Source organism: Podarcis melisellensis (genome assembly GCF_964234715.1).
Source record: "Podarcis melisellensis genome assembly, chromosome: 3".
Taxonomy (NCBI): domain Eukaryota; kingdom Metazoa; phylum Chordata; class Lepidosauria; order Squamata; family Lacertidae; genus Podarcis; species Podarcis melisellensis.
In genome coordinates, this window is record NC_138530.1 from 79678221 (window position 1) to 79704354 (window position 26134).

General features: G+C 43.8%; 2 protein-coding genes and 2 long non-coding RNA genes across 11 annotated transcripts; 2 read left to right on the forward strand and 2 right to left on the reverse strand.

Annotated features, from left to right (window-relative positions):
- Positions 1-514: 514 nt before the first annotated feature.
- Positions 515-2896, forward strand: LOC309366788. 3 transcript variants are annotated; one of them, XR_014166869.1, is made up of 3 exons: positions 515-673; positions 2537-2660; positions 2758-2896. It is a non-coding gene; the product is annotated as an uncharacterized lncRNA (long non-coding RNA). The 3 variants fall into 3 exon arrangements; XR_014166870.1 differs by having other exon boundaries at positions 516-712; XR_014166871.1 differs by lacking the exon at positions 515-673 and adding an exon at positions 708-783.
- SMIM8 (small integral membrane protein 8) lies at positions 2497-14243 on the reverse strand. 6 transcript variants are annotated; one of them, XM_081905610.1, is made up of 5 exons: positions 11531-11707; positions 8557-8651; positions 5333-5440; positions 3894-4096; positions 2497-3034 (listed from the first exon to the last, which is right to left on the reverse strand). In XM_081905610.1, exons 1-5 carry the CDS (start codon positions 11568-11570, stop codon positions 2614-2616), a joined length of 867 nt encoding a protein of 288 aa, XP_081761736.1. In that variant the 5' UTR covers positions 11571-11707; the 3' UTR covers positions 2497-2613. The 6 variants fall into 6 exon arrangements, with proteins under 6 accessions (XP_081761736.1, XP_081761735.1, XP_081761738.1 ...); XM_081905609.1 differs by lacking the exon at positions 11531-11707 and adding an exon at positions 10530-11188; XM_081905612.1 differs by lacking the exons at positions 2497-3034; positions 3894-4096; positions 5333-5440 and adding exons at positions 12537-12678; positions 14095-14243 and having other exon boundaries at positions 8169-8651; positions 11531-11719.
- A 20-nt stretch (positions 14244-14263) lies between these two features.
- On the reverse strand, positions 14264-25760 carry LOC309366791. The gene is made up of 4 exons (XR_014166878.1): positions 25624-25760; positions 25081-25155; positions 15835-15964; positions 14264-14481 (listed from the first exon to the last, which is right to left on the reverse strand). It is a non-coding gene; the product is annotated as an uncharacterized lncRNA (long non-coding RNA).
- GJB7 (gap junction protein beta 7) lies at positions 17841-26130 on the forward strand. The gene is made up of 2 exons (XM_081905616.1): positions 17841-17992; positions 25000-26130. Exon 2 carries the CDS (start codon positions 25028-25030, stop codon positions 25820-25822), a length of 795 nt encoding a protein of 264 aa, XP_081761742.1. The 5' UTR covers positions 17841-17992; positions 25000-25027; the 3' UTR covers positions 25823-26130.
- The last annotated feature ends 4 nt before the right edge of the window (positions 26131-26134 follow it).

A 26134-nucleotide genomic window follows, 5' to 3' on the forward strand; every position in this document is an offset into this window, starting at 1 on the left:
AATCCAGTTCATATACAAACATCTGTATGTGCACAGGTGGGTGGGGGCTATCAACTTTTCAGTTACTTCTTCATTTTTGTTCAGCTTTCAGTATGGGGAATGGAAACGTACAGAATCAAACTGTTTAACCACTGTTAAAATTCAACATACCGGTATATAAAAAGTAAAAATGTTGACTGATTTGACTTCTTTTATCCCTCAAACATTTTGATTACTTTGATTGCATGACACTTGGGGATGAAGTTTTTGTATTTGGAAAAACTGCTATAGTCAACTCTGAACCCATGAAATAGTGGGATATAATTCTAATAAATAAATTGTCAAGGAGACCATTTGCCTCTGATAGCCATTGCTCTTTTGAAGTATATCTACATCACTATTGCAACCAAAATCTTGGTGCGACCCTCTTGAAGGAATTTAACAATATGTGATCTGCCACCCCGCTCACCTGGCTCCAGTAAAACTCTCTCCCCCTCCCCCCCCTCTTCCGTCTCTGTAAATAACAATAGTCTCTCCCCCTCAAGACGAGCACGGATTTACCTGCTTCTCCCCTCCCGCCTCACGCGGCGCCCTCAGAGCCTCCTGTCTTCTCGGCCCCTGAAAGGGAAGAAGCGCCCGCGTACTGCTTCCGCGGAGGAGCCGCGTCTCCATGGAGACCGCCGGGGCCTCGGAGGTAGGCGGAGCTAGAAGGCCGGAGGCGGCGCGGGCTTAGGTCAGGCTCAGCGGTCTTCGGAATGGGTGCACACGTGTTCGCTGGGGGACTTAACCCACCTCCCGACCTCTGTGAGCTCCTGCCTCCCCGCCGCGGAGCTTATTGTCCCCACGCTTGCCTACCCCACTGTCCTCCCCACTTTATGAGGGCAATATTGGCTGAAAGCTGTTTCTCACATACACACACCTGTTGCATCCATGGGCGCAGCCAGGGTTGTTTTTTGGTGGGGGGCAGGACTTGGTTAGGGGAGGCAGGACTTTTGAGGGGGAGCAGGACCGACATGATTGGTCAGTTAGTTAACTATTTCTATTGTTTTACTTGATGGGGGGGGCAGCTGCCCCTGTCCTCCCTGGCTATGCCTATGGTTGCATCCCACAGGACACGGTGCGAATCGTAATAGCCCACTGGGGTCTCCAAGCATGCGTCCCATCCTGCTGGAGGATGCGTCGTCAGCCTGTCATTCTTTGTTGCTCTTGCTGGAAATGCAGCCGGGGAAATGTCCTTCAAATCAGCATCTCATCCTAGCTATGTGCTAGGTTTTAAAACACACAAAACACAAGACATTGTGACTTCCCAAATCCAACTAAGAGGCATTTGAAAGCTGTTTTCTGCACCCCTCTTAATAGCCTCTACTGTGGAACTACTGTGTTGGACACACTGGTTACTGTTGGGCCACCAGAGATTGTGAGAACTGTTTTCAGCATGCTGCCTATGGGAGGACTTTCCTAAAGTGAATCCACTGAGCAAGGGAACACTATTTGTATGCTAATTAATGCAGTCTGCTTTTTGACAATCCCACAGGACAACATAGTTGGCACCCGTCTCTCAAAAGACAATGGGGTACACCTTGGGGGGGGGGGGAGTCAAACTGTTGGAGAATCACGGCACTGCTGTTGCTGTAGAGGCTGGTAACCCCCGTTTTTGCTGCATTAGCAGCACAGCAGCGAACTCTTGATGTGCAAGTCTGGGCAGGGTGTATGTAGGTCCTGGACTGCCAGGTGACAAGACCTCACCCCCAGCCTCGCTGATGCAGAGACTATACAGTGTCTGCTCTTTATTGAGCTTATAGAGCTTTCATTTTGTGTCCATCAATCATTATTCTGCATCTTTCACTGCATTTCCACATCACTTTCCTAACTGCAAAGTCATGGGGTGATTGATTTATTGTGCCTCAACACTTCCATGCACTTTAATAGGGCACACCTATATCTGATTGTGTTCCAATTCCCATCAGCATGCACTTTAATAGGGCACACCTATATCTGATTGTGTTCCAATTCCCATCAGCACCGGCCAGCAAGACCAATGAGCTTATTGGTGATGGGAGTTGTAGTCCAGCAACACCTGTAAGTCCACAGCTTTGCCACCTTTATGATAGGTACTCATAGCTTTAGAATGTGTCGCAGTAAATCAGGGGCAATTTCATAACTCCTCCATCCCCTTTCATTTTTTTTTAAGGTGCTGGTGCTTGCAGTTGTTAGAAGCCACCCTTCTTGAGTTGGCAGTATATCATCTTCAAATAAAATATGTATGGAGGCAGCTTACAGTTAACCCAGTAGCAAGGTGGGATAGGCTCTCTGCACATGTCCAGAGGAACACTTGCTAGTTTCAGGGCTCAAATTGAGACATCCGTGCTCCCTAACGTTTACAGAAGCAGCTCTCTTTTAGTATACAGAAACGAGATTCTCCATCCACCCCTCAAAGAGCACAGCTTCACAATCCGAGTCACAGGGGAGTTCATGAGTTATCCAAGGGAAATATAGACACAGGCACACAGCTAAACCTTAGTGAGAGAAGATGGATTTATTTCTCCTCCTTCCCCAGCAGTTAAGCAACTCCTCTACAGCAAGACTGGATGGCTGCAGCAAACAGGCAGAACTCCTTCCTGGTTGTCATTCAGCTTACGTTTCTACACCAGAGTCAACAAACTGAGATACTTTTCTGAATGGTAAGATAAAGTCTGCTTGCCCTGGTGCAAGTTGTGGAAATGTGAGGTTAATGTATTTCTGAAATGCTTCTCTTGTTTCTAATATTTCTGCTTCCAGGCTATCTTTCCAGTCTGTCATGCTTTCCAGTTGCTGGCTAAGAGTCAGGATCTCCCCACTTTTCCTGCTCACCTCGTGTGACACCTCTTCCAACTGAGCCTCACGGAGATTTTCTGCGTTTTTGAGAAGTTTCTCAGTTTCTTCCTGAAACTCTTTCTGGGAGATTTTAAAGGCCATTTCCATTTCATATTTTTTCTCCACGGACAACTGCTGCAGGTTCTTCTGATAAATTTCATTGGCAATCTCTCCAGCTTTCCGGAATTGTTCCAAAAACTTCCTAGGGGGGTGAGAGAAAAGATCATATGATAACTTCAACATAATTTTTCATTACTGGCAATTTGAAAGCCAGTCTTGTGTGAACTGCACATTTCTTTCAGCTAGAGGCAAAGCGAAATGCCTTCCAATAAACTGGACTAAATCTGTAGGTGGAAACCAGATAGCAAAACGTCTGAAGACCTAACCCCCACCCTGCCCATCTTTACTATCAGATTCTATTAAATCTGGTACTATCCAACAGCACACATAACAGGGAGTTAACTCCACTGATCACATCAGCCTTGTTTGCAAATCACAACAAGCCCAACAATGGCTTACCAGGGCTGTATCAACATGCAGGCTTCTAGAAGGAGCCCAAACTAAAAGAGGCTCTTTTACCAAGCTAAGAATTGATTTAGCATGTCACCTGAACCTCGGCTTGTGCTTAAGTGCTCTCCTCACTAACCACAAGCTACATCCACACAATGCCATTGGCATCAAAATACCCATCAATTTAATCCAGATTTACTGCTGCCCATGTCCCATTTGCAATATCTCAGTGACCCATTAGCAAACCAGTCCCACTTTTGAAAGCACCCAGTGGACATCCAGCTCCTGCAGATCAGTTGGAGGAACACTGGTGGTGGAAAGTACTCTATTTGCAGATATCTGGATGCAAACAAGGTCAGGTGCAGCTCTCTTAAACCCATCCCCTTATATTCAACAGGGATGGGAAGCCCAAGTCCCTCCAGGTGGCAATGAACTCATTATCCCATCATCCCTAACCAGCATGGTCAACTATCAGGGATGATGGGTGACATAGTCCAGTGGTTTCACCATCCCTGCTTTAAAATATGAAATGGGGTTGTTAAGCCAAGTACTTGTTTTGCTTGTCAAGCATTCCAGATATTTTGTTCCTCTCTTCCTGTCTAGCTTCAGCAACGGCTTTCGACTTCTCCATTGCGAGCTCCAGCATGAGTCGCTGAAGTTTGTGTGTCATCCTCTGCTCAGCAGCTTCCGATTCTCTTTTCAGTTCCAGTTCCAGGTGATGGAGCATTTCTATCCTTGTGTTCTTCACAGCCTCCTGCAGCAGCGTTAGAAAAACAAATTAGAATAGGAAGGGAGGGATTAGGCTGCTTCATCCCTGTTTTAAACAAGACGAGCCTAGAAAGAATGCACCATGCTTTATAAACCACTTTGGATGTAGAAAATGTAAGTTCAAATGCTTCAGCCACATAGCTTGCTGAGGCTATCTTTCTGGCGACTGTCTCACCAGTGCACTGAACACTTAAGTTTTATATATTTATGAAAAATGAAATGCCCTTTTACATTTTAAATAAATAGATAAATGTAGTTCTAAAATAAAGTTTTACTGCCAGCTCTTATGTGTAGAAATAGAATGAGACACAGACTAGAAAGGATGTCAAAATGCCAGTAATAAATCAGTTTTAAACTCTCCCATCCAGTACTTTATTTTCTAAAAAATGTTAAGGGGTATTCTAATTTTCCTAGTCATATTGAAATACTGCCCCTCAATGAGGCCAAACTTAGATTCACAAAATGTTTAAGGGTATGTGTCCCCCTGCGTCCCCCTACAAAAAAAAGCACTGCTCCCACCTAAAAAAACAAACAAACCCTCCTTCCATGTCAGAGAGGTTTCAGCTGAATCTTTACCTTGACACCCTAGATTTTCATTCATAGTGTTGTTGTTTTTTAATTCAGTGGAGTTTTCAAGAACAACCCCCCCCCCCCCATCCACCTACTTGTTACAAAAGAAATTGTGTCACATGCAGCTTCTGCATGTTTATGTAGGTTTGGACCCAAAATTCCATTCATAAATTGTCAGGGAACTGCCATCGGAGCCAGAGGTGGAGGCAAGGCTCCCAAGCGATGCCGGAGAAGGGCCCAGCAGGTAGAGAGGTAGCCCATCTGCTGGGGAAGGAAATCAGCCCACTGACGGATTCTGCCAGCGACTGAGACAGCCACGAAGTGAAAGGCTGTCCAGACAGAAAGGGTTCAACCAGGTAACCTAGCCAGGAGTGGCGGCAACTTACGCACAAGCAACCCCTAGAACCATTACATAAATAAAGCAGATTTCAGTTCATGGAGTGGGACTTTTTCTGCCTCTTCCACCCTTCCCTCTGCAGCCCCATACTCCCTTCCCCAAGAAAGGGGGGTGGCCTTTGGGAATGGTGCAGGACATACTGTAGAGGGATCCAGACATGGGGGTGTCAATTGGTGGGAATCCGTCCCCACACAACTCCAAATGCAAGGCATTGTCTCTTGAGATGTTGCAAACAAAAATAAAACGACTACTGACTTGCAATGCTTTTTCGTCTTTCTCTTTAAGGGCTTCAATATCTTGCTGGTGTAGAGCAGCTGCACGATTGAGGGCATCTTCCACAGCATCCTCTCTTTCTGTTGCAGCCTACAAAAAAAGGCATAGCCATGAAGAAAACTTTGCTGAGGGCATTCTAATGCTGCACATCAGCTAGATTGCTCTGGGTGATATCCAACTAAGTCATAGTCAAAGAAGACCCATTAATATCAATGACCTTAAGCAACAAGTCCCTTAATTTAAATGGGTCTGCTCTATGACTTAGTTGGATATCACCCTATATATTTAATTTAATTTTCTTTTTTAAAGCAGCAGCACAGCAATAGTTATCATAAGCAGCAGAATAGAGGATATGCCTGTGTTTGGGCTTTACCACTCCAGACTAATGGTGGCAGCTTACACAACTGTCTCTTCTTCCATACAGTTCCCTGTACAGTGGTACCTTGATTTAAGAACAGTCCGGTTTAAAAACGATTCGGTTTACAAACTCCGCAAAACCGGAAATAGTGTCCCAGATTGAGAACTTTATCTCAGTCTAAGAACGGAATCCGAACGGTGGAAGGGCACTGGCGGCAGGAGGCCTAATTAGGGAGATCATGCCTCAGTTTAAGAACGGTTTTGGTTTAAGAACAGGCTTCCAGAATGGATTAATTTTGTAAACCAAGGTACCACTATACAGTGGTACCTCGGGTTAAGTACTTAAATTGTTCTGGAGGTCCATTCTTAACCTGAAACTGTTCTTAACCTGAAGCACCACTTTAGCTAATGGGGCCTCCAGCTGCTGCCGCGCCGCCGGAGCACGATTTCTGTTCTCATCCTGAAGCAAAGTTCTTAACCTGAGGTACTATTTCTGGGTTAGCAGAGTCTGTAACCTGAAGTGTATGTAACCTGAAGCGTATGTAACCCGAGGTACCACTGTACAGAGAAGTAGCAGGGAGAAGGCTTTGGGCCTCGTCAAATGTCTAGGTTTTCTATGTGAAGGGTTGTGGGTTTGTTTTTGTTTTTTTACAGCAAACCTGTGTGCAGAGATTTTATTTCTACAGCAAACCATTCAACTGTGCACATGCCCACCTGCAGTCTGAAAGTGGTACAGCCCAGAAACATGTTGGCAGAATGATCCAAACCTTTTTTTTCCAAATGGGCAGGCAGAAATGGCACCGGAAGAATTCGCATTAGCCAGTGGAAAACCCTAAACAGAGCTTTCTGGGAAAGGTGGTGAGCTGGCACAAGAGCCATTGGACAAACGGTCAGGGAAGAGAGCAATATCTGGAAGGCCACAAATTCCCAACTGCGGCCATGAAAAGACAGCTGCTGCTGTTTCTACATGGCTGGTGGCAGTAGTTTCCCCAGGAGTAGATTGTGTTACTCAGGACCCTGTTGCACCAGCAGACCAATGTCAAGCACACAGGAGAGCAGCCACAATGCACTAAAGGGATGAAAAGTTTGCTTCTGTGACACTATACCAAGGCAGCTTGGAACTTTATGCCATGTTTCTCTGCCGTCTATGGGAAACCTTGGCATCCTGGATGAGAAGATTAAAAGGAAACACCATACCATCAGTGTAATGAGATGTTAAGGAACTTAAAGACAACGAGCTACAATGCCTAAACAAATGTAGGATCAGAACACTGAACTGTTTTGGGAAGCAAGTGCTGGGATGTGTCATGGCTCACAAGCCCTACGCCAGGAATGGGGAACCTGTGGCCCCTCAGATGTCTTGGACTCCAACTCCTGTCAGTCCCAGCAGTTGTAGTCCAACATCTGGAGGGCCACATGTTCCCCATCCCTGTCCTAAGTGAAGAGCCGATGAAGAAGCAAGGGCTGCAGTTTCACTCCCTCTCCCTACTCCAAGATAGAGTAATGAAATTGCGATAAAGTGGGAAATTCCATCCTCGCAGTCCAGTTGCTGAGTTAAAGAATCCGCCCCCCTCTCTCTGCTTGCAGTTTATCTAACTCTGCTTTCAAAGGTCACAAGATCTTAGCTCACAGCACTGGCTGGGTAACCATGAACTTTATTCCAAAATGCTAATACGCTGCAAAACTTAGAAATTCTAGGTTACAACTAGAAGGGCAGGAAGAAGACACTGATTCATTGTTTTGTCAATTTATTTATTATGCTATATGTCATTTGGAAAATTTATTTTCTAAAGGTACTATATTGCTATACTACATTGCTTTAATTTGCTCTATCTTTAAGTTGCTCTAATTTCAAAATATCATTTTCTACATGAAGACAATAAAGGTAAAGGTACCCCTGCCCGTATGGGCCAGTCTTGACAGACTCTAGGGTTGTGCGCTCATCTCACTCTATAGGCCGGGAGCCAGCACTGTCCGCAGACACTTCCGGGTCACGTGGCCAGCGTGACGAAGCTAGTCTGGCGAGCCAGCGCAGCACACGGAACGCCGTTTACCTTCCCGCTGGTAAGCGGTCCCTATTTATCTACTTGCACCCGGGGGTGCTTTCGAACTGCTAGGTTGGCAGGCGCTGGGACCGAACGATGGGAGTGCACCCCGCCGTGGGGACTCGAACTGCCGACCATGCGATCAGCAAGTCCTAGGTGCTGAGGTTTTACCCACAGCGCCACCCGCGTCCCAGACATGAAGACAATAACGTGCCTTAAATGAAACACTGTAGTACCGATAAATCAATTGATTTGGTTCAATTATGAGTCTGTGGTCTTTGGCACTGGTTTATGCTTTATTCCCTGCCATACTGCGTTGCTAATGAGCAAATCTGAACCCTGATCTGTAACACTGGTGAGTTAGATACCCAAATTAACACATCAGAAAGATAAATACAGAACTGATCCATACAATGTTATTTTTATTCAATTATTTTATTACGTAAATAAATATTTATATCCCACATTGAAGAATATAGTCTTGAAAGTGTGGATTACAAAATAAACATTAAAAGCAAAACATTGTAAAACCTATAAAACTCATGTAATCATATATAGCAAGGTTAGGCAAGTTATAGCCCATATTGTTGGCCTGCAATTCCCATCATCCCTGAGTCCATTGGCTATGCTGTCCAGGGCTGATGGGAGCTGGAGCCCCTCAGCCTCTGAAGAGTCACAGGTTCCCCACCCAATATATCACATATTTCTGTAAAATTTGCTGTCTGCATTATACATCAGTAAATATTCACAGAAATGCCCCAGTGCAACAGATTGGATAATGCGATGACAGCAGAACAGTTGTACCTGAAGCAATAGTCTAGCTTGCACTTTTTCAATTCGTTGTTGTACTTCTGCTTCTCTTCTATCTGCTTCTGCTTGCTTAATGTCAGCTCCCAAGTCTACGTATGCCAAAAAAACAAACAAACCACAATTGGGGAACAAAACGCTACAGGTTATACATAAACTACTACGCATGCCACCTTTTCCTTTGCTTGAACATTTAAGAGAGATGCTTTAAGATTTAAGGTATTTTTATTTAATATTATTCAACCATGTATAATTTCCTGAAGGCTGGTGCACCCCCATCATTTTTATTGACCTGGGTTGATTTCAGTATGTAAAAAATGATTACTCAGATTAACTTGCTAGCAGATTTGACTGCTTAGAATTGTAGAGCTGGAAGGGACCACTAGGGTCATCCAGTCCAGCTCCTGCAATACAGGCATCTTTCCCCCCAATGTGGGGCTTGAACCAACAACCCTGAGATTAAGAGTCTCATGCTCTACCAAGTGAGCTATGTCAGAACACAAGCAAGCACTAACATTAGGCTTACACCTAGAAGTGATGGCATGCATTGGCCCCATTCAGGAGAGCCTTTGTAGGATTCACACGTAGTAAGCCTGCGGGATTCAGCTGCTCTCTGGGCCTGCGCATTAAAAAAGCAGGCCACAATCTGCACCATGTAGCACAAGCCAAGGAGTTCCACAGGGCACACAACAGTGCCCCACACAGGCATGAACAAATTCTGTGTCGGTAACTGGTGGGCCCAGCTGTGCTTTGTAGCTGACTGGTAGTGCACCTGCTCTGCATGCAGAAGGCCCCATGTGCAATCTCTGACAGCTCCAGATAGGGCTGGAAGAGACTCGTTTAATATACTGGAGGGCCGCAATAGACAACGCTAAGCTAGGACAGACCAACGGTCTAAGTCAGTATAAGGCAGTTTCCTACGTTCTGTGCTAATGCAGCAGCAGCAGCACTCCCTCACCAGCAAGACAATTTCCCAGTTGAAGCAGGCACTCTGCATTCCCACCCCACAGTGCAGATGCCCATTCTTCCTTTTCAAAAAGCAGAAGGGAAGACCATACCAACCAGGCACCTACATGAGCAGCTGCAACATGGAGCACAGTGGTAAGGGTGCAGTTCCAGCAGTTGGCACTATAGGGCGATGAATGAACATTGCATCAACTGGTACTGGGCTTTTGTCAGAGACTGGCTTTTGACCACTGGGAGGATCCAGGAACCAGTAATTGGTGGTCACAAATCAAGCATCAGCCTCGGCTGTTAGCTGGGGAAAGCAGTGGCTGAATGGGCAGGAGAGTTCGAGAGTCTAGGAATGCTCCAAACCCTGTAGCCCTGGTGATTCGCCACACAGGGCAGCGGGTCCTGGCTCTTGCTAACATGCCCACGGATCTTAAGACAAGCTAATCAAATGACTGGTCAAACTTTCATCCATTAACATATTTATCAAGAAAAAATGCATTCACAACAAATAATTTTTGAAGGTTAGTTCTAGAGGCCATCAGATTCTCTCTGTCCTACAGCAGTAAATCCCATAGGTACATTAGACGTTGTATAAAGCACTGCTTTTGGTCTGTCCCAAACCAGTGTCATGCGACTATATTGATTGTGTTGACAGGGAGACAAGTAATTATTATACTCTTCCTAAACTTTCATAAACTCTCCATCATGTCCCTCACACACTTACATCTTTTTATAAGCTAAAAGCCCTTCTCCTAACTGACAGAAGTATTTTTACCTAACTAAGGTCTCTACCCTCTTGTGTTTGTGGCCTTCTTTCTGCATTTTCTCCAGATTTTACTCTTATCCTGTTTAACATGGGAATTACTGGAACTGTAATTACTGTAATATGTGTGGATACACCTTAAGTGTATCTGAGCGATCAATGTCTGCATGAAAACAAATGAGCACCAGATATATTGGCTTTTTGGTGGACAGGCGTGAGTATCTAGAATTAAATAAAGTAACTATCTACTCACCCAATATATCTCTGTGTGTATAATACCGAGTTTTGTAAGGCTTGTATTCTCGGATCCGCTCAAAAGTCTCTGGTCTAGGAGGTGGTGGAATTAGTTTTGAACAAACAGCACAACAAACAAATGTGTCAAAATCTGGATTCCTAATCATGATTGCAGTCAAGATTTTTCCTCCTCCAATGACAAGTGAGGACTAGATGAGGAAGCGAAATCTTAGTTCTCATAGCCTAAACTGAATTGTCTTCTTAGAAACAGTGCATGCTAGTGGGAGAGAGAGAAAGGTTTCACCATTGTTTGGTGAGATTATTTGATGGCAAGATGATACCCGCTTCAGCTGCAGCCCTGGTGTTAAGGAGCTCTGCCTATCATGTGGCTGTGAGAGGTCTCATAATATAGGCTAACTTCTCACCCAGTAACTGTTGCTAGGCTGGGTAAGCTTTGCTCACAAAAGCATTTTAGATCCTTTAAACAAATAACTTTAAAAAGTTTTGTGTGCTCTCCCAAGTAGTTTACACAGGATAGTCAAGCATTTAATAAAGGCTTAGGTTATTTTCCAGATAATAAGACAGATTATTTTGCTTTTGCTGCTGTTTAATTGGCTCTATTCTATAGGCTATTTATTGTATGGCTTTTATTATCATGTATTGTTCTTTTTCTGATTTTCTGTAGTTGGTGTAGCATTCTATACATACACACACACAGAACAGGCGTGTGTGTGTGTGTGTGTGTGTGTGTGAGAGAGAGAGAGAGAGAGAGAGAGAGAGAGAGAGAGAGAGAGGTGCTTATTCTTAGAATATCTGCAACAGTTGTTACAAATATTACATTTCTTAATAATGCTGGCTTTTTATTCAGTACAGGCAATATCATTTTTCCTAGTTATTAAAAGGCATTGTATTTCAAAAGAAACATCCATTATTGCTAAGAAAAATGCTGGCTTTCCACACAAAATCCTGAAAAGTCACAATTCAGAAAACTAAATATACCACTTATTTGTGTCGCCTTACATGCAGAACATGTGCAAGTCATGCGTTTCTTTAGTCCCATTTAGAAGTCTTCCGCTTCATATGTCGCTTTCCCTCACTGTCAATAGCTTCATAAAGATCTTTTTTATTCTCTTGTTGTGCATGCAAGTATCCAATGTAGGCTACGCAAAGAGTAATCGTTACAAGCCCAAAAGCCATAACTGGTTTGTTCTGTGAAGATAAGAAAAAATACATACTAGTATTAAAATCCAAAATATTGTACTTAATCCAGTTCATATACAAACATCTGTATGTGCACAGGTGGGTGGGGGCTATCAACTTTTCAGTTACTTCTTCATTTTTGTTCAGCTTTCAGTATGGGGAATGGAAACGTACAGAATCAAACTGTTTAACCACTGTTAAAATTCAACATACCGGTATATAAAAAGTAAAAATGTTGACTGATTTGACTTCTTTTATCCCTCAAACATTTTGATTACTTTGATTGCATGACACTTGGGGATGAAGTTTTTGTATTTGGAAAAACTGCTATAGTCAACTCTGAACCCATGAAATAGTGGGATATAATTCTAATAAATAAATTGTCAAGGAGACCATTTGCCTCTGATAGCCATTGCTCTTTTGAAGTATATCTACATCACTATTGCAACCAAAATCTTGGTGCACTTAGCTCCGCCTTACTTCATAGATTTAATGAAGTTTACCCAACTCGATAGTAAAAACATGTACCGGTATTTATAAAATGCTTAAATGTAGACAGTTGCTAGTTATTAGATCATGAATGTACATACACCATAACAATTTCCCCATTCTGTGAACATTAAAAAACACACTGGAGATAGTCTGGTTTCCCCCACCTCCAAATATGCCACACACTTCTGATTAGGTAGTTAACAACTTAAATTTTTGCATCAAAGCAAGTGCTGCTTGTGAATAAAAAAACCAACCCAACCTATAATTAGATGTAATATGTAATATAATGAATGCACACACACGTATCATGGCTATTTCTTAACAAGTTTCTTACAGGTTTAATAAAAAGTTCTGGGTTCACAGCACGGAACAAGGTGGTAGTTCGGACACTTCGGAATCCGGGAGTTCGATAGTCTTTCTCTTTGGGTGCTTCATGTTGTAAATCTGGAGGCTGAGGTGCTGAAGACATCTTACTGCTGCATAAAACAGTTTGGTTTAGGTAAGTGCTCGCTTAGGGGTTCTCTTCTAAAAACATGTATAAAGGTAACATGTACAATACACAGCTTTGTGCTTGATTCGTGCTGGAATCCAAGGCTGTGACTGAGGGAGAAGGAAGATCTGTTAGGGTATTATGCTGTGAGCCCTTTCCTCTTAGGCCCAGGTAGTATATGTGTAAATAAACCATAGCAGCAGCACATGCATTTCAACTCCTACAAACCCTGCCACAACTACAGCCAGAGTGTTTAGCCCAGGAATCCCCAAACTCGGTCCTCCAGGTGTTTTGGGACTACAACTCCCATCATCCCTAGCTAACAGGACCAGTGATCAGTGATGATGGGAATTGTAGTCCCAAAACATCTGGAGGACCGAGTTTGGGGGTGCCTGGTTTAGCCAGTTAATGAGTTTTCCCCACCACTTTGAAAGCATATTATTTATGTGTATAAATCTGGGTCCCAGCTTCAGCTCCAGACTGCAGGAAGGAACATGTTGCATAGCCTGTTCATATCCATACTTTACCTGGCAGTAAATCTGTCCGAGCCCAGAGCAGTTTATTTCCAGGTAAATGTGAGCAGCAGCAGGCCTTACATCTTCCACCAAATATAATCTCACCCCTCACGCTGTGGGCGTTTCACTACCAGAACTTTCAAAACTTATATATAACTCACCTCAAGTTTTCTAGGCAGTGAAAACAAGTGGCTCGCTACACACTTTGCAGAACAGGCATAACAAAAGAGGGGGAAACTAGCTGTGGGTCGTCAAGTTGCACAAATATTTATTCAACCGATCTCCCCCTTCTCCCCCACCCCAACTGCGCCTCCTTGGGACCAGGAGTGCCGCGACCCCCAGACCCACAAGTTCAAAGCCAGCTAACTAGAGCCCCACACCTCCCTCAACCTGGCACCGCATTCAATACTGCAGCGGCGACCTGAAAGAAAGAAGGGAGCGGGGCACCTTCGGGATCTGCTCCTCGCACGGGGCGGCCTAGGAGAAAGTCGTCTCCTGCTCGCTCGCTCTCGCGCCTCCGAAGCCTAAGCCGGCACTCTGCTCTACTAAGCAACGTCCTCCCAACGTCTTTGACTACAACTCCCATCATGCCCCGGTAAGGCCGGCCATTTTGGACCGCCACTTAGGCTGATGGGAGTTGAAGTCTAAACGTCTGGAAGGCACCAGGCCGCTTCAGAGGAAGGGTTAAGCCCCCCCCCCCAATTACCACCCCGCTTTGTTTCCTCATTAGGGGAATGGAGGAGGGTGGAAATAAATGCAGGAGTTGTGAAAGCTTCGGCCTTCACCACAGTGGGACCCTTGACAATAATCTAGCTTATTATGCGGCCAACCATGCAAAAGGCGGGAAGAAATTAAGGAGGCGACCCGTTGAAAGCCGCAGGACTTACTTCTGAGTAAACGTGCTGGAGATTGCTCTGTAAAGCGGACGCCAAAAATGTCTTTGGCTTCAAACGCCAGAGCGGGCCTCCTGCGCCTTTAACAGGTGTAAGAAGAAGCGACACCTGCTGGGGTGTTTTTTTTCTTCCCCTTTTTCTTCTTCTTTTACACAACTGCTGGATTAAGAGAAAGAGAACTTTAAAGGAAGAGAATTCGCCAGCCACTATTAATGCAATTCACGTGCATCACTAGTTTGCAAATATTAGAAAGTAGGAAATGCGGAGAATCTACTTTGGTACTAGAGAACTGAATGGGCCATCTGTGTTTTCTGTCAATATTTAACTCGCACTTCAACTGCTGTACTGGTAGCTATTGTGGCAACAGCTTTTATGATGAATCTGCAGAGAAGTAAACAAAGAAATAATATTAGCTGGATTCCATTATTTTCCATATAACTAGGAAAGCTCCTGTTAAAAATGTTGCCTACTAATGCAGCAGGAGGACTATATCCCCGTAGAGATGAAACTGGGAAGAGAAGTTTTTTATGTGGGGCCCAGTGTGCATATGCAGAGATGCTGAAAACCTCCTATAGCAGCCATAGAGAACTTGTGTGTCCCTCCAGATATTGTTGGACTACAACCATGGCCAGTGGTCAGGGATTAGGAAATTTGTACTCCAGCAATATCAGGAGGAGCATACAAGTTGTCCCTCTCATATTCACAATGATGATCACAGATATTGAGCTAATGAAAAGTCAACAGACAAGATTGTGTACTGCTGTGTTGCATCATATAATGTGCAATTGAGATTAAAAGCTTGCTTTCAAAAGACCCTTGTGTGTGTTGCCGTTGTGATTATCTGGAGTAAAATCAAAACACGGTTCAAAACTTTCCTCACTCCAATTACAGACAATAAAAATTAAGGACATTTGCGGCTGACGGATTTAAATGAAAGAGCTAGGCATTTGGTTTTCTCTTTTATGTTGAAATCAGTGGGGCTTAGAAATGCTCAGTTTTAAACTGGGTCACACCCAATTTTATTTAAAAAATCACTTTGTATTATAATTTGAGGTTTATATTCATATTTACAGTGTTATAAAACAGACATATTTAACATCTGCTTCCCCTCCCACTCTTTCTGTTATTGTAGATACTTTTTATTTAAAACAAAGGAATGTAGGAAGCTGCCTTATTTCAGGGCAGACCAGTGATCTATCTAGCTCAGTATTGTCTACCTCTGGTGTGGCTGGATCCATCCGAAAGACATGATCCCATTCCCTTCCCATAGGTGAACTTTTAAAGGTGGGCAGGGGCTCACTTGAACAGTCAATCAGCTGATTGGTAGACCCCTTTGAAGTCCATTTGCAGATGTGGCTTGGATTCAAACCACACCAGCAAATGACCATTTTCCTCTTAACTTAAAAATAAGTATAAATGTAAAAAAAGTCTTTAAAATAAACTATAAATGTAAAAAACAATCAAGAGCCTTTTGCTAGATGCAACTATGCCTTCACTCATTCAAAGCACATTGCTTACCCCAAAGAATCCTGAGAACTGTAGTTTATTCCTCACAGAGCTACAGATCCCAGCACCATTAAAAAACCATTGTATCTAGTCTGTATCAAAAGACTGGCTACTATCCTATTGTATCTTTCTATTAACAAGAATTCTGATATATAAAAGAACTAAGCTTTGCATATGTGTGAGAGTTCAAAAAGGTAATGTTAAAAAGCAATTGTAGTGAATACTTACATTTTTAAAATGAAAGATCGTATCAGAAGTAAAGCCCTGCTGTTTCCATCTTATCATCTGTTGTATGAAGCAGGTGGATTAGATTGCTTGACCTTGCCCTTTGTCAGCAAAGATTAAAGCAATTGTTCACCTTAAAATACAGAATGAATCATTTCAGAGGAAGAGAACACGGTAGGCAAATAGTGTTTTGTTCCCTTCATTGTAATATGGTCTAGTCATACTCAACAATGCTGTAAAGTAATGGCTGCATCCCACAGCCAAAAACCTTTCCTAGAGCAGAGTCTGATTTCTACCAAACATAGGAAATTAAATTAGAGAGGTTTTAAAAATTGAAGCAAGAATCCAGGCAGCCATTCCTACATAACAGAATTTGTCCCTTGGTAGATGATGCGCTTGTGATGCTTTGAGACATCAGAAACTCCATTGGGTTGTATACACATTCTTGTTTATTCTGCACTCAGTGCACTTCCACTGCTGGTTTGGATGACATTAGCCACAATCAGCATCCTGTATCTATCTGGCCGTTTCTGATGAAATACTGCTTTTTGGTGCAATTTCCCCAAAACCAGTTTTGATCTGATTTGTGAAAATAAACCTCCTAACTGTGCTGTAAGTAGTAATGTGTAGACAGAGTAAGATCTCGCTGAGTGTAGAGAAACTGGATAGAGCTCATTATATTAGAACTTGGGAACATCCAGTTAAACCAGATATTGGAAGATTCAGGACTGACAGATAAAACACTTCTTCATACAGCCAGAGCTGTAGCTAGGTGATCTTGCGCCCTTGTCTGAACCGTCCAGATTGTGCCCCCTAGCCACGGACGAATCAACTCTTCTTTCCAACTCTCCTCCAGCACCCCCCTCTACCCATTCACCGAACGACAGGAGCTCACCCCGCTGCGGGGATTCGAACCGCCGACCATGCGATCGGCAAGCCCTAGGCACTGAGGTTTTACCCACCAGCGCCACCCGCGTCCCCTAATTTTAGGGTAGTGAATCACACAATCACTAGACAGCTTTGGGTTTAGAAAGAGATGGGGATTAAGCAGACTTTCCAAACATTTTTTGGGTGGGTGGGTGGTGTGGAAAGCCCACAGTGATCGGCATGACAATAACTTAAGCACAGAAAAGAAAAATTCAGATCCTAAACCTCTGCTGCCTTGTGGGGAATCTTCAGGAGAAGATAAAGCTAAGGAGTAAAACCTACACAGAACCAGAGTGCAGCCCCTAAAACAATTGGATGGCGCCCTGCGTGCCTCCTTCGGGCAACTCCTGCAGCCAAGCTGGTGCCAAACATTTGCCCTGCTTCCCTTTGGACCGCATTGTTATCTGGCATCCCAGGACCTCCACACACACTGCCCAGGCTTGCACCCCCTACAGGTCACTTTGGTGTTGCTAACGGTTTGACTTTGGAGGCACACTCCATTCTATCTCTCAAGACACATGCATGGCAGCAACAACAGAGGTTGGGGTGTATCTTAAGGGTATTGGGATCCCACCATTCCTCCGATGGACTCAGAGCAGTTTTCTCCTGTGTCACAGTGTCTTAATGGCTAGGAATGTCTGCCTAGCCCAAAGTCACCAAGTGACACAGGGACATTGGAGACTGCCTTTCTACCAAGTCAGGCCACTAGCTCAGCACTGGCCATGCTGACTCGCCGTGGTTCTCCAGGATTTCAGGCAGCATACACTCCAAGCCCTACCTAAAGATGCCAGGGTTGAACCTTGTACCTTGTGCATGCAAAGAGATGCTCTACCCCTGAGCTATTGCCCTGCCCCAGGCCTAATACACAATCCACTATACCATGCTGTCTGATGAGAATTTCCAAATTATACATCAGTCTTGGGAATCTGAATGTACTGTGTATATATGTGTGTGTGTACATACATACAGCACAGCGGCAATATATGGCTTAAAGCATTTGTTCTTAGTTTCTATTTACCCTGATACTCCTCTAGACACCCTCATTTGAATAGTATGCCTGAACAAATGATCAGGTTACACCTGTTTAGGTTACACTGCCTAGGAAACCATCATACTCCATTTTCAACGCTTGACGCTGTAAAACTCCGTTTCTGGGAAAGCAAATGATTAATTTTTAATGGTACCAGAAACCTGCTGCGTGCTTTTTTTTGAAAGCCATCTGCTGCTCTACAAGGTAAGTCTGTTTTCCACTTATGATAAAGTGTGCGTATATGTGTGTTCTTTTTAAACAGGATGGAAGTATAACAGCTTTTTAAAATCTTAAGTGCAGCATCAGCAGCAACAGAATACGGCCAAGCAAAAGTGTTTTGCTCAGAAATGTACAAATGCTCATGGAATAGGAGTGGGGGGAGGGAAAGCTGGCTGTGGAAGTGGGTGGATGTTTTGCCATCATAAGTAGCAAGAAGAACTGTCGCTCTGTAATGGTCAGTTACGAGGGACTTAAAGCTTGGATCCCGAAACCTTCTCCATTTCTTACTGTGCTGGTTGTTTAAAAAATGTTAGCGTTTGTAAAGATGACCACTTGATTATCAATTACTCTGGGGACTCTCTTTACACTCTATTAACTCTCACCAAAAGAAAAAAAAATATTTCCAATATAACTAACCAGAAAATATGATGAGAAAGGATTAAATTAGTAGTTGTAGCCAAGAATGTGAAGGAAATCTACTTGTGAAGGAAATCTAATGTCATCTATGAAAATCTTTCAATAAAAACATTTTTTTTAAGGATAAAGAGACAAAGTGAGAATTAAAAAGGCTAATCCTGTATTGCAGGAGCAAATTTAATAGGGGCCACATCACTTAGAATTACCAGTGCATCACCACCAACCTTACCTAGGGTGGGTCACACCCTGCCTTAGGTCACCATGTCAGCTTTTTTTAACAAGGAGAATGAGAAGGAAGCGAAAGAGAAATGATGCAAACGTAAAACTAAGGCAATAGGAGGGCAGATCTAGGAAGGAATAGGTGAGAATTAGCCTTCACCAACCTGGTGTCTGACCAGCACTGGAAGTTGTGGCACCAAATCCTCTGGTTGGCAAAGAATGTCTAAGATGAAGAGTTCTGATGTGAATCCCCTGTTGAAGGCTGGTGTGAAATGCCCCTCCTCCAAGGTATGGGAAGGATGGAGGCCCTTGCAATGTGGGGTAGAGCTTTTGTGCCTTTGGAAATGATTTAGGAGGGAATATGGTAGAAAGATAAGCTGTTCCTGCATTGTGGTAGGAGAACTTGCATCTGCTGGAGTTCTCTTAATGATGAACCTACTGAACTACCCAAGGGGATAGTTTCCTTAAGTAGGGGTGCCCAAACTTCTTTCAAAGAGGGCCAGATTTGATGAAGTAAACATGCGTGAGGGCCGATTTTGTAGGTGGAAAATTTAGGATTTTACCCCAGGAGATAAACTGCCACAGGGGCCAGATTAAACCAACTGGTGGGCCGGATTAGACCCCCGAAATGGACTTTAGACATGCCTGCCTTAAAGCATATGGGACTTCACAATGTACATGATCATTAAAGGCCATTATAAAATATAAAGACAATTAGTTCCTGACAAGACATTGCACTGAACAGCTTTTTAAGTGGAAATAAAAATAAAATAAAATAAATTTTCCAGTAGCACCTAATAGACCAACTAAGTTTGTTCTGGTATAAGCTTTAGTGTGCATGCACACTTCTTTCAGAACAAACTTAGTTGGTCTATAAGGTGCTCCTGGACAATTTTTAATTAAAAAAAAAAATTTTTTTTTGACTATGTCAGACCAACACGGCTACCTAACTGAATCTAGCTTATTAAGTGGTTCTTGTGGCTTCTCCTAAGTATTAGCATTAAGTACTAGCAGGATGGAATTTCACAACTGATAATTATGAAAAGATTGATGTTAAGGTAATAACATATATGAAAGCGTTCAATGTTTCAGTTCTCTCTCGTGTATACATTTAAAGCGCATCACTTCCCCCCAAGGAATCCCGAGAACTGTAGTTCACCCCTCAAATAACTACAATTCCAAGCACCCTTAAACTACATTTCCCAGAATTCTTTGGGGGAAGCTATGCCCTGTCAATGTGCTTTAGGTGTGTGGGGTGTATATAGCCATCACGTACAGAGGAGACACGTTGGGGGGAAAGGGCAAAGAGGTGTAGGCAGAAAAGGGTTGATTTTTGCTGGATTTCTCTCCATGTTACATGGCAGTCGTTTTAAAATTTTTAGGAGGAAGGGAAGGCTAATCTGCAGAATTCTGTCATAACACCTGATCTTACAAGCTGCTTTGCTCATACAACAACTCCCAGGATTGGTCTGTTATGTCCTTAACCCTAATGAGGGTATTGTATATCCCTGTGGCACACATGCTTCACCTTTTCACCGCCAGGCTAGACTAGCACAGATGCAGCAGCCACTCCCTTGCTTGCAATGTTGCTGTGCTGAGAAAGGAAAAGACCCACTGGGTGCCCCAGTCTGATACATGCCCCTGGAATGTGAGCAGTGTTCTCTGCGTTGTGTGTTGCAACAGTACCTGTGGCAAACATGATCACCTGTAAAGAGGAAAGCAGTCTCCAGAGCCTCCATCAAATGACATGTCTACTTACATTTCTTCCTATGATGGGAGCGGCAGCTGCTGTGGAATATTTAATGTTTAACTCCAAGTTACCTGTCAGTGTTTTCCCATTTTGGTGGACAGTGCTGTTTTTGATTCACAGTTCCATGGATCTAAGGAGTCAATGGCTACTAGCCAAGATGGCAATGTTCTCATGCCACTGTATGCTTCCGAAGGGGGTATGGGGTGTTAGGGGAGGGGTAGTACCTCTGATGGGGGACATGTCATGCTCCTCTTGGGGTCGTTTGACCCCCACTTTGCACTCATCTCTCACCTGTGGCTCCTAGAAGCTGTCAGCATGCGACAGCGGTCACACCCTGGGAATGGCTTTGACTGGCTGGCCAAACCAGGTGAGGGTAGCCAATGTGTTCTGGAGGAAGGTCATGATAATAAAAATGTAATAAATAAACCAATGATAAAGAAATGGTCTTCTACAGAAATGTATGCATGGAAGTGATGCAGTCTGCAGCTGTGCACATGCTAACCTGTTTGTAGCGTTGCATTTTAAAAATGTTTTTTTCTCAATCTGCAATTGTTCATGCTCCTCCTCAACAAGGTACTAGAGCCTGCTACTAGAACCACAAGTGTGGTTGTGGTTACCTGATACACATTTAAAAACCCTCCCCTTGATTAGGTTATCCATGCCTTTAGCACTCTGCACATGCCCCAGATGCATAAAGAAGGCACATGATCAGTGGCGTAGTGTGGGTTGTCAGCACCTGGGGCAAGGCAAGTAATTTGCGCCCCCTAACCCTAACCCCCAGATGTTGCGCCCGGTGCGGCCGGCCCCCCCTGCACCCCCCACGCTACGCCACTGCACATGATGACTGTAATCTCAGCATACCCACCACAACATTGGATGGGTGTGGATACACACACCAATTGCAGGGACTGCCTAAATCCATTTTCAAATGGGCGCACTATGGGGTAATGCAGAATCAATCTGCAATGAACTTTTGGGAAAGGATAGCGCAGTTGGTAGAGCATGTAACTCTTAATTGTAGGCTTGTGGGTTCCAGCCCTACACTGGGCACAAAAGATTCCTGCATTGCAGGGGGTTGGACTTGATGACCCTCATGGTCTCTTCCAGTTCTACGATTCTATGAACCCACTTTTCAGGAGCAAAAAACATGCAATATATCTAGATTGTGTGTGGACTGTGTAGAATAAACAACTACTCAATCGCTATTGAATCTAGAATCAAATGTCACGTGTACACAGCCTATATCGCCTTCCATGAACAGGCTACTTTGGATGCAAGCTGGTAGTTTTTTAAAAAGGTGCAAACCTTGCAGCTGATTGAAATAAGTCCTGCATTGACCTGCTCCTCTTCTTCATTGAATTCCCCCCCCCCCCCATCACGTGATTTCTTAAAAAAATGGGGGGCGGGGACTTGTATTCATGGATGTATTCCATAGGGGAGGCTAATCTTTGGCCCTCCAGATGTTGTTGAACATCCTTCATCCATGACCTTTGCCCATGCTGACTGGGTGTGATGGGACTTGCAGGTCAACAACACCTGCAGGACCACAGGTTAGCCACTCCTACCCTATTGCCTTCCACCAGCAGCCTGCTCATTTCTCTTAGCGGAAGGCACAGCTAGCAATTTCACTGTGCATGTGCATTGGGATCAGTATCTCCTCCAGTATCCTTATCTAAAGGTTCTTCCTCAGTCCTTATGAGTAGCTTTCACAACCCTGGGGAGCTAAAGTTGGCAGAAGTCAGGAGGCAGGGTTAAAACAATGGAGTGCATGTGATGTTCTGTGAATCGTTGTCAGAATCTTGGCCAATCGCTTTCATAGAATCCTCCTTTTCTTTTTTTAAGTATCCACAGCCTAGAGAGTGTGTAAAATCACAGAATTGTAGAGTTTGAAGGGACCCGGAGAGTCATGCAGTCCAACCCCCTGCAATGCGGGAATAGGCAGCTGTCCCACAGAGGGATCAGACCTGTAACTTTGGCCTTATCAGCACCACTGAGCTATCCAGGCAGGCATGACAACAGATAATTAAAGGTCAACTTAAGGAGTAACTAGAAGAGAAATGGTTCCTTGGCTTAATTAAGTTCTTTGGATCTGCCTGGCTGGCTATATATCCAGGCTGCATCTGTGCTTTACGTTTAATTGATTATAAATAAGATTTAGAAAGTTTCCAGTCCACTGATGCAAAGGGCCTCCGCGTGTGATGGGCTTAAGCATCCTGCCATGATGCGCTCTCTCCTTGTATCTGTTTCCCCCTTGATTATTTGCAGCAATCTGTTCTGAATCAAGGCCTCGACTCCACAGTACATGACTTGACAGGTGTTACCGTAGAATAGATGCTGCTCTGGGGCCTTTTATTGTGATACAGCAAGAGAAAGTAACACAGACTAATGATAAAGTGAGAGAACAGTGCCACCTCTCAGCAAAACTGTGGAACTGAAAGTTGGTCTACTGTGCAGACTATACAGCAAGGATGGGAGAATCATAGAATTGTAGAGTCGGAAGGGACCCAGAGGATCATTTGTTCCCTCAGGCTAATGCTGTAGGCTAGAACCTGTGGGGCATTTCACTCGCTCATATTTTGGGAAGTCTGGTAATGGAAAGGAGTTCTTTGCTATGAGAAAACATGGAAAATGATATGAAAGCAGATGGCAGAAGTAGATTAATGAATAGTAAATAATAGGTCATCATCAAGCAATTTTGTAGACACTTAATGATGCTATCAAATTCCTATTTCATTTACTTAGTCAGATTTATATACCGTTTCATCAAAAATATCTCCAAGCGTGAACACAATAGTATAAAATATTATGTAAACTGAAGTACAAGGAGGCCTACAAATATTACCTTATTACCTTAACTAAATTAAATTAAATATTACCTTATTACCTTAACTATCCCTATCAGTCTTTTCATAATTATAATAATTATCCCCAAAAGGACTTGTAGGGCCCCTCAGACCTGGAGCTGTCCTCTACACCCCTGAAGCCTTTGACAAGTCCAACCGTTACACTGTGTGTTTGGCCTAAGCAAATACTGGGAATGGGGAGTTTAGTAAGACTACTGGTTTGGAAACTAGGTAACCATACTAGTCAAATCTAGAATGACCAAAGACATCATGGACATGAGAAAATAATAAGAGGGCTTTATCCAGTGCTACAGCTCTGATGGCGCCATGCACTTTCATGCATGCCACAGAGTTTCAGATTCCTCTTCTGTCTCCTCCAGCACCCCATGCACCCTCCAAAGCCAGCTCTTGAGGGTTGGGGTACATGGAGCAGTTTTGGGGGTGGCACTGGGGAGGAGTGGATACTGAAGTCATTGGAACTACTAGCATTGGCTACAACCCCCAAATCTGAACTTGGTTTTATTCATTAAAATCATGCATGACAAAAAGAACTGCCTCATATGTTACCTGAGTGTTGGTGCTGTTGCTTCCGTGTGGCTCCATCCCACCTCACCCAAGCCATGTTTAAGGCAGATCACATGGGAGGCCCTTGGGACATGGTTACCGGTACTTCCCATCTTCAGTTGTAGCTTCAGGCATTCCAAGGCTGGCAAGAGGCAGAGCAGGGATTGGGGAACCTGTGCCCCTCCAAATCCCTTCAGGCCCATACTACATGACCATTGGTTAGGGATGAGATAATGGAGTCTGACCATGGCTGAAGGGCCACAGGTTCCACACACCTGGGACAGAGCAATGGTGGAAAAGCTCCCCACACTGTTTCTGCATTGTGATAACTGGTAGGATTACATTATATATATCTGAAGAAGTGTGCATGCACACGAAAGCTCATACCAAGAACTGACTTAGTTGGTCTTTAAGGTGCTACTGGAAGGAATTTTTTTTGTTTTGACTATGGCAGACCAACACGGCTACCTATCTGTAACTGGAATTATATATATGTTACATATATTAGTAAAGGTAAAGGGACTCCTGACCATTAGGTCCAGTCGTGACCGACTCTGGGGTTGCGGCGCTCATCTCGCTTTATTGGCTGAGGGAGCTGAGGTACAGCTTCTGGGTCATGTGGCCAGCATGACTAAGCCGCTTCTGGCGAACCAGAGCAGCGCACAGAAACGCCGTTTACCTTCCTGCCAGAGCGGTACCTATTTATCTACTTGCACTTTGACGTGCTTTCAAACTGCTAGGTTGGCAGGAGCAGGGACCGAGCAATGGGAGCTTACCCCGTCGCTGGGATTCGAACCGCCGACCTTCTGATCGGCAAGTCCTAGGCTCTGTGGTTTAACCCACAGTGCCACCTGCATCCCTGTTATATATATTACATGTATGTTATATATATATTCATGTATGGGGTGATAATGAACTGTTCCCAGCACCTAATAATACCTTTGGCATCTACATTCCAATGGGAGGAGCTAATGAGAGGAGTTAAGGAAAGTTTTGTTATTTCCAGTTTACAGATGGAATTTAAACTCAAATCCAGCACTTGGTCCCCCTGAACAACCAATTATAATCGTGAGTTATTGTATAATTGGATTGATCATCACTTTTACAATCTAACAAGTAATGTAATTCAGTTTGGATGTCCTGGGTGTTGTGTAAATAAAGTGAGGGCATTCTCATTTTGTGTATTTGTTTTGTTACAGTTCCTTTCCCCTTTCTGAAGTGGAAGCAATGAGCTGGTCATTCCTCCGTGATGTCCTAAGCGGGGTGAACAAATACTCAACTGGAATCGGCAGAATCTGGTTGGCTATTGTGTTTATCTTCCGCCTCCTCGTCTACGTTGTGGCTGCAGAACAAGTCTGGAAGGATGAACAGAAGGAGTTTGAGTGTAACATTAGGCAGCCTGGCTGTGAAAATGTCTGCTTTGACTACTTTTTCCCAGTTTCCCAGGTGAGGCTTTGGGCCTTACAATTGATCATGGTCTCCACCCCATCCCTTCTTGTTGTTCTCCATGTTGCCTATCGAGAAAGCAGGGAAAAGAGACACAGAAAGAAGTTGTATAAGGACCCAGGAAGCATGGATGGAGGGTTGCTATGCACCTATCTCATTAGTCTCCTTTCCAAAACAGGATTTGAACTTGGCTTCCTCTTTTTGTTTTACAAGCTGTACGGTGGATTCAACGTGCCCCGCCTTGTGAAATGTGACATGAGTCCATGTCCCAACACCGTCGATTGTTACATCTCCAAGCCCACAGAGAAAAAAGTCTTCTTGTACATTGTCGTGGTGACGTCCTCCTTGTGCATCATTTTAAATGTAATCGAACTCACCTATTTGGTTTTCAAGTACTCCATCAAGTGTTGTTTCAGAGGCTACATCGAGAGAGTTCAAGAATCCAAACGTGAAGACAAAAAGTCGAGTTCTGTGAATCACAATGGAACCACCTTATTTCAGGGCAATGATGAAGTCACTATCTTCGGTATCCAAGGAGATGGAAGAATCTTGCCCACCAGCCAACAGCAAGAATAACAGGCACACAATGTTAATTAAAATGCATTTTAATGAGTTTAGGACAGCTTGGGATCTTAATCAGCAGGCTGTGTTTTCCAGACTTGGGAGTTATTTAGGTTCACCAAGTTTAAGATGCAAAACCTGACATTTCCTCAAGATGCATCAATATTGATATTTATGATATAGAATGCTGAAAAGAACAGTAAATTCAATAGTCACTTTGATTGTTTTCGCACAACAATTCAGTTTAAAAAGACAATTTAATTGGGTGAAATCCAAGATTGTGTAAGTAGAGTAACCGGCTTTCCCCTTCTCCCCCAGGTGTCCTCT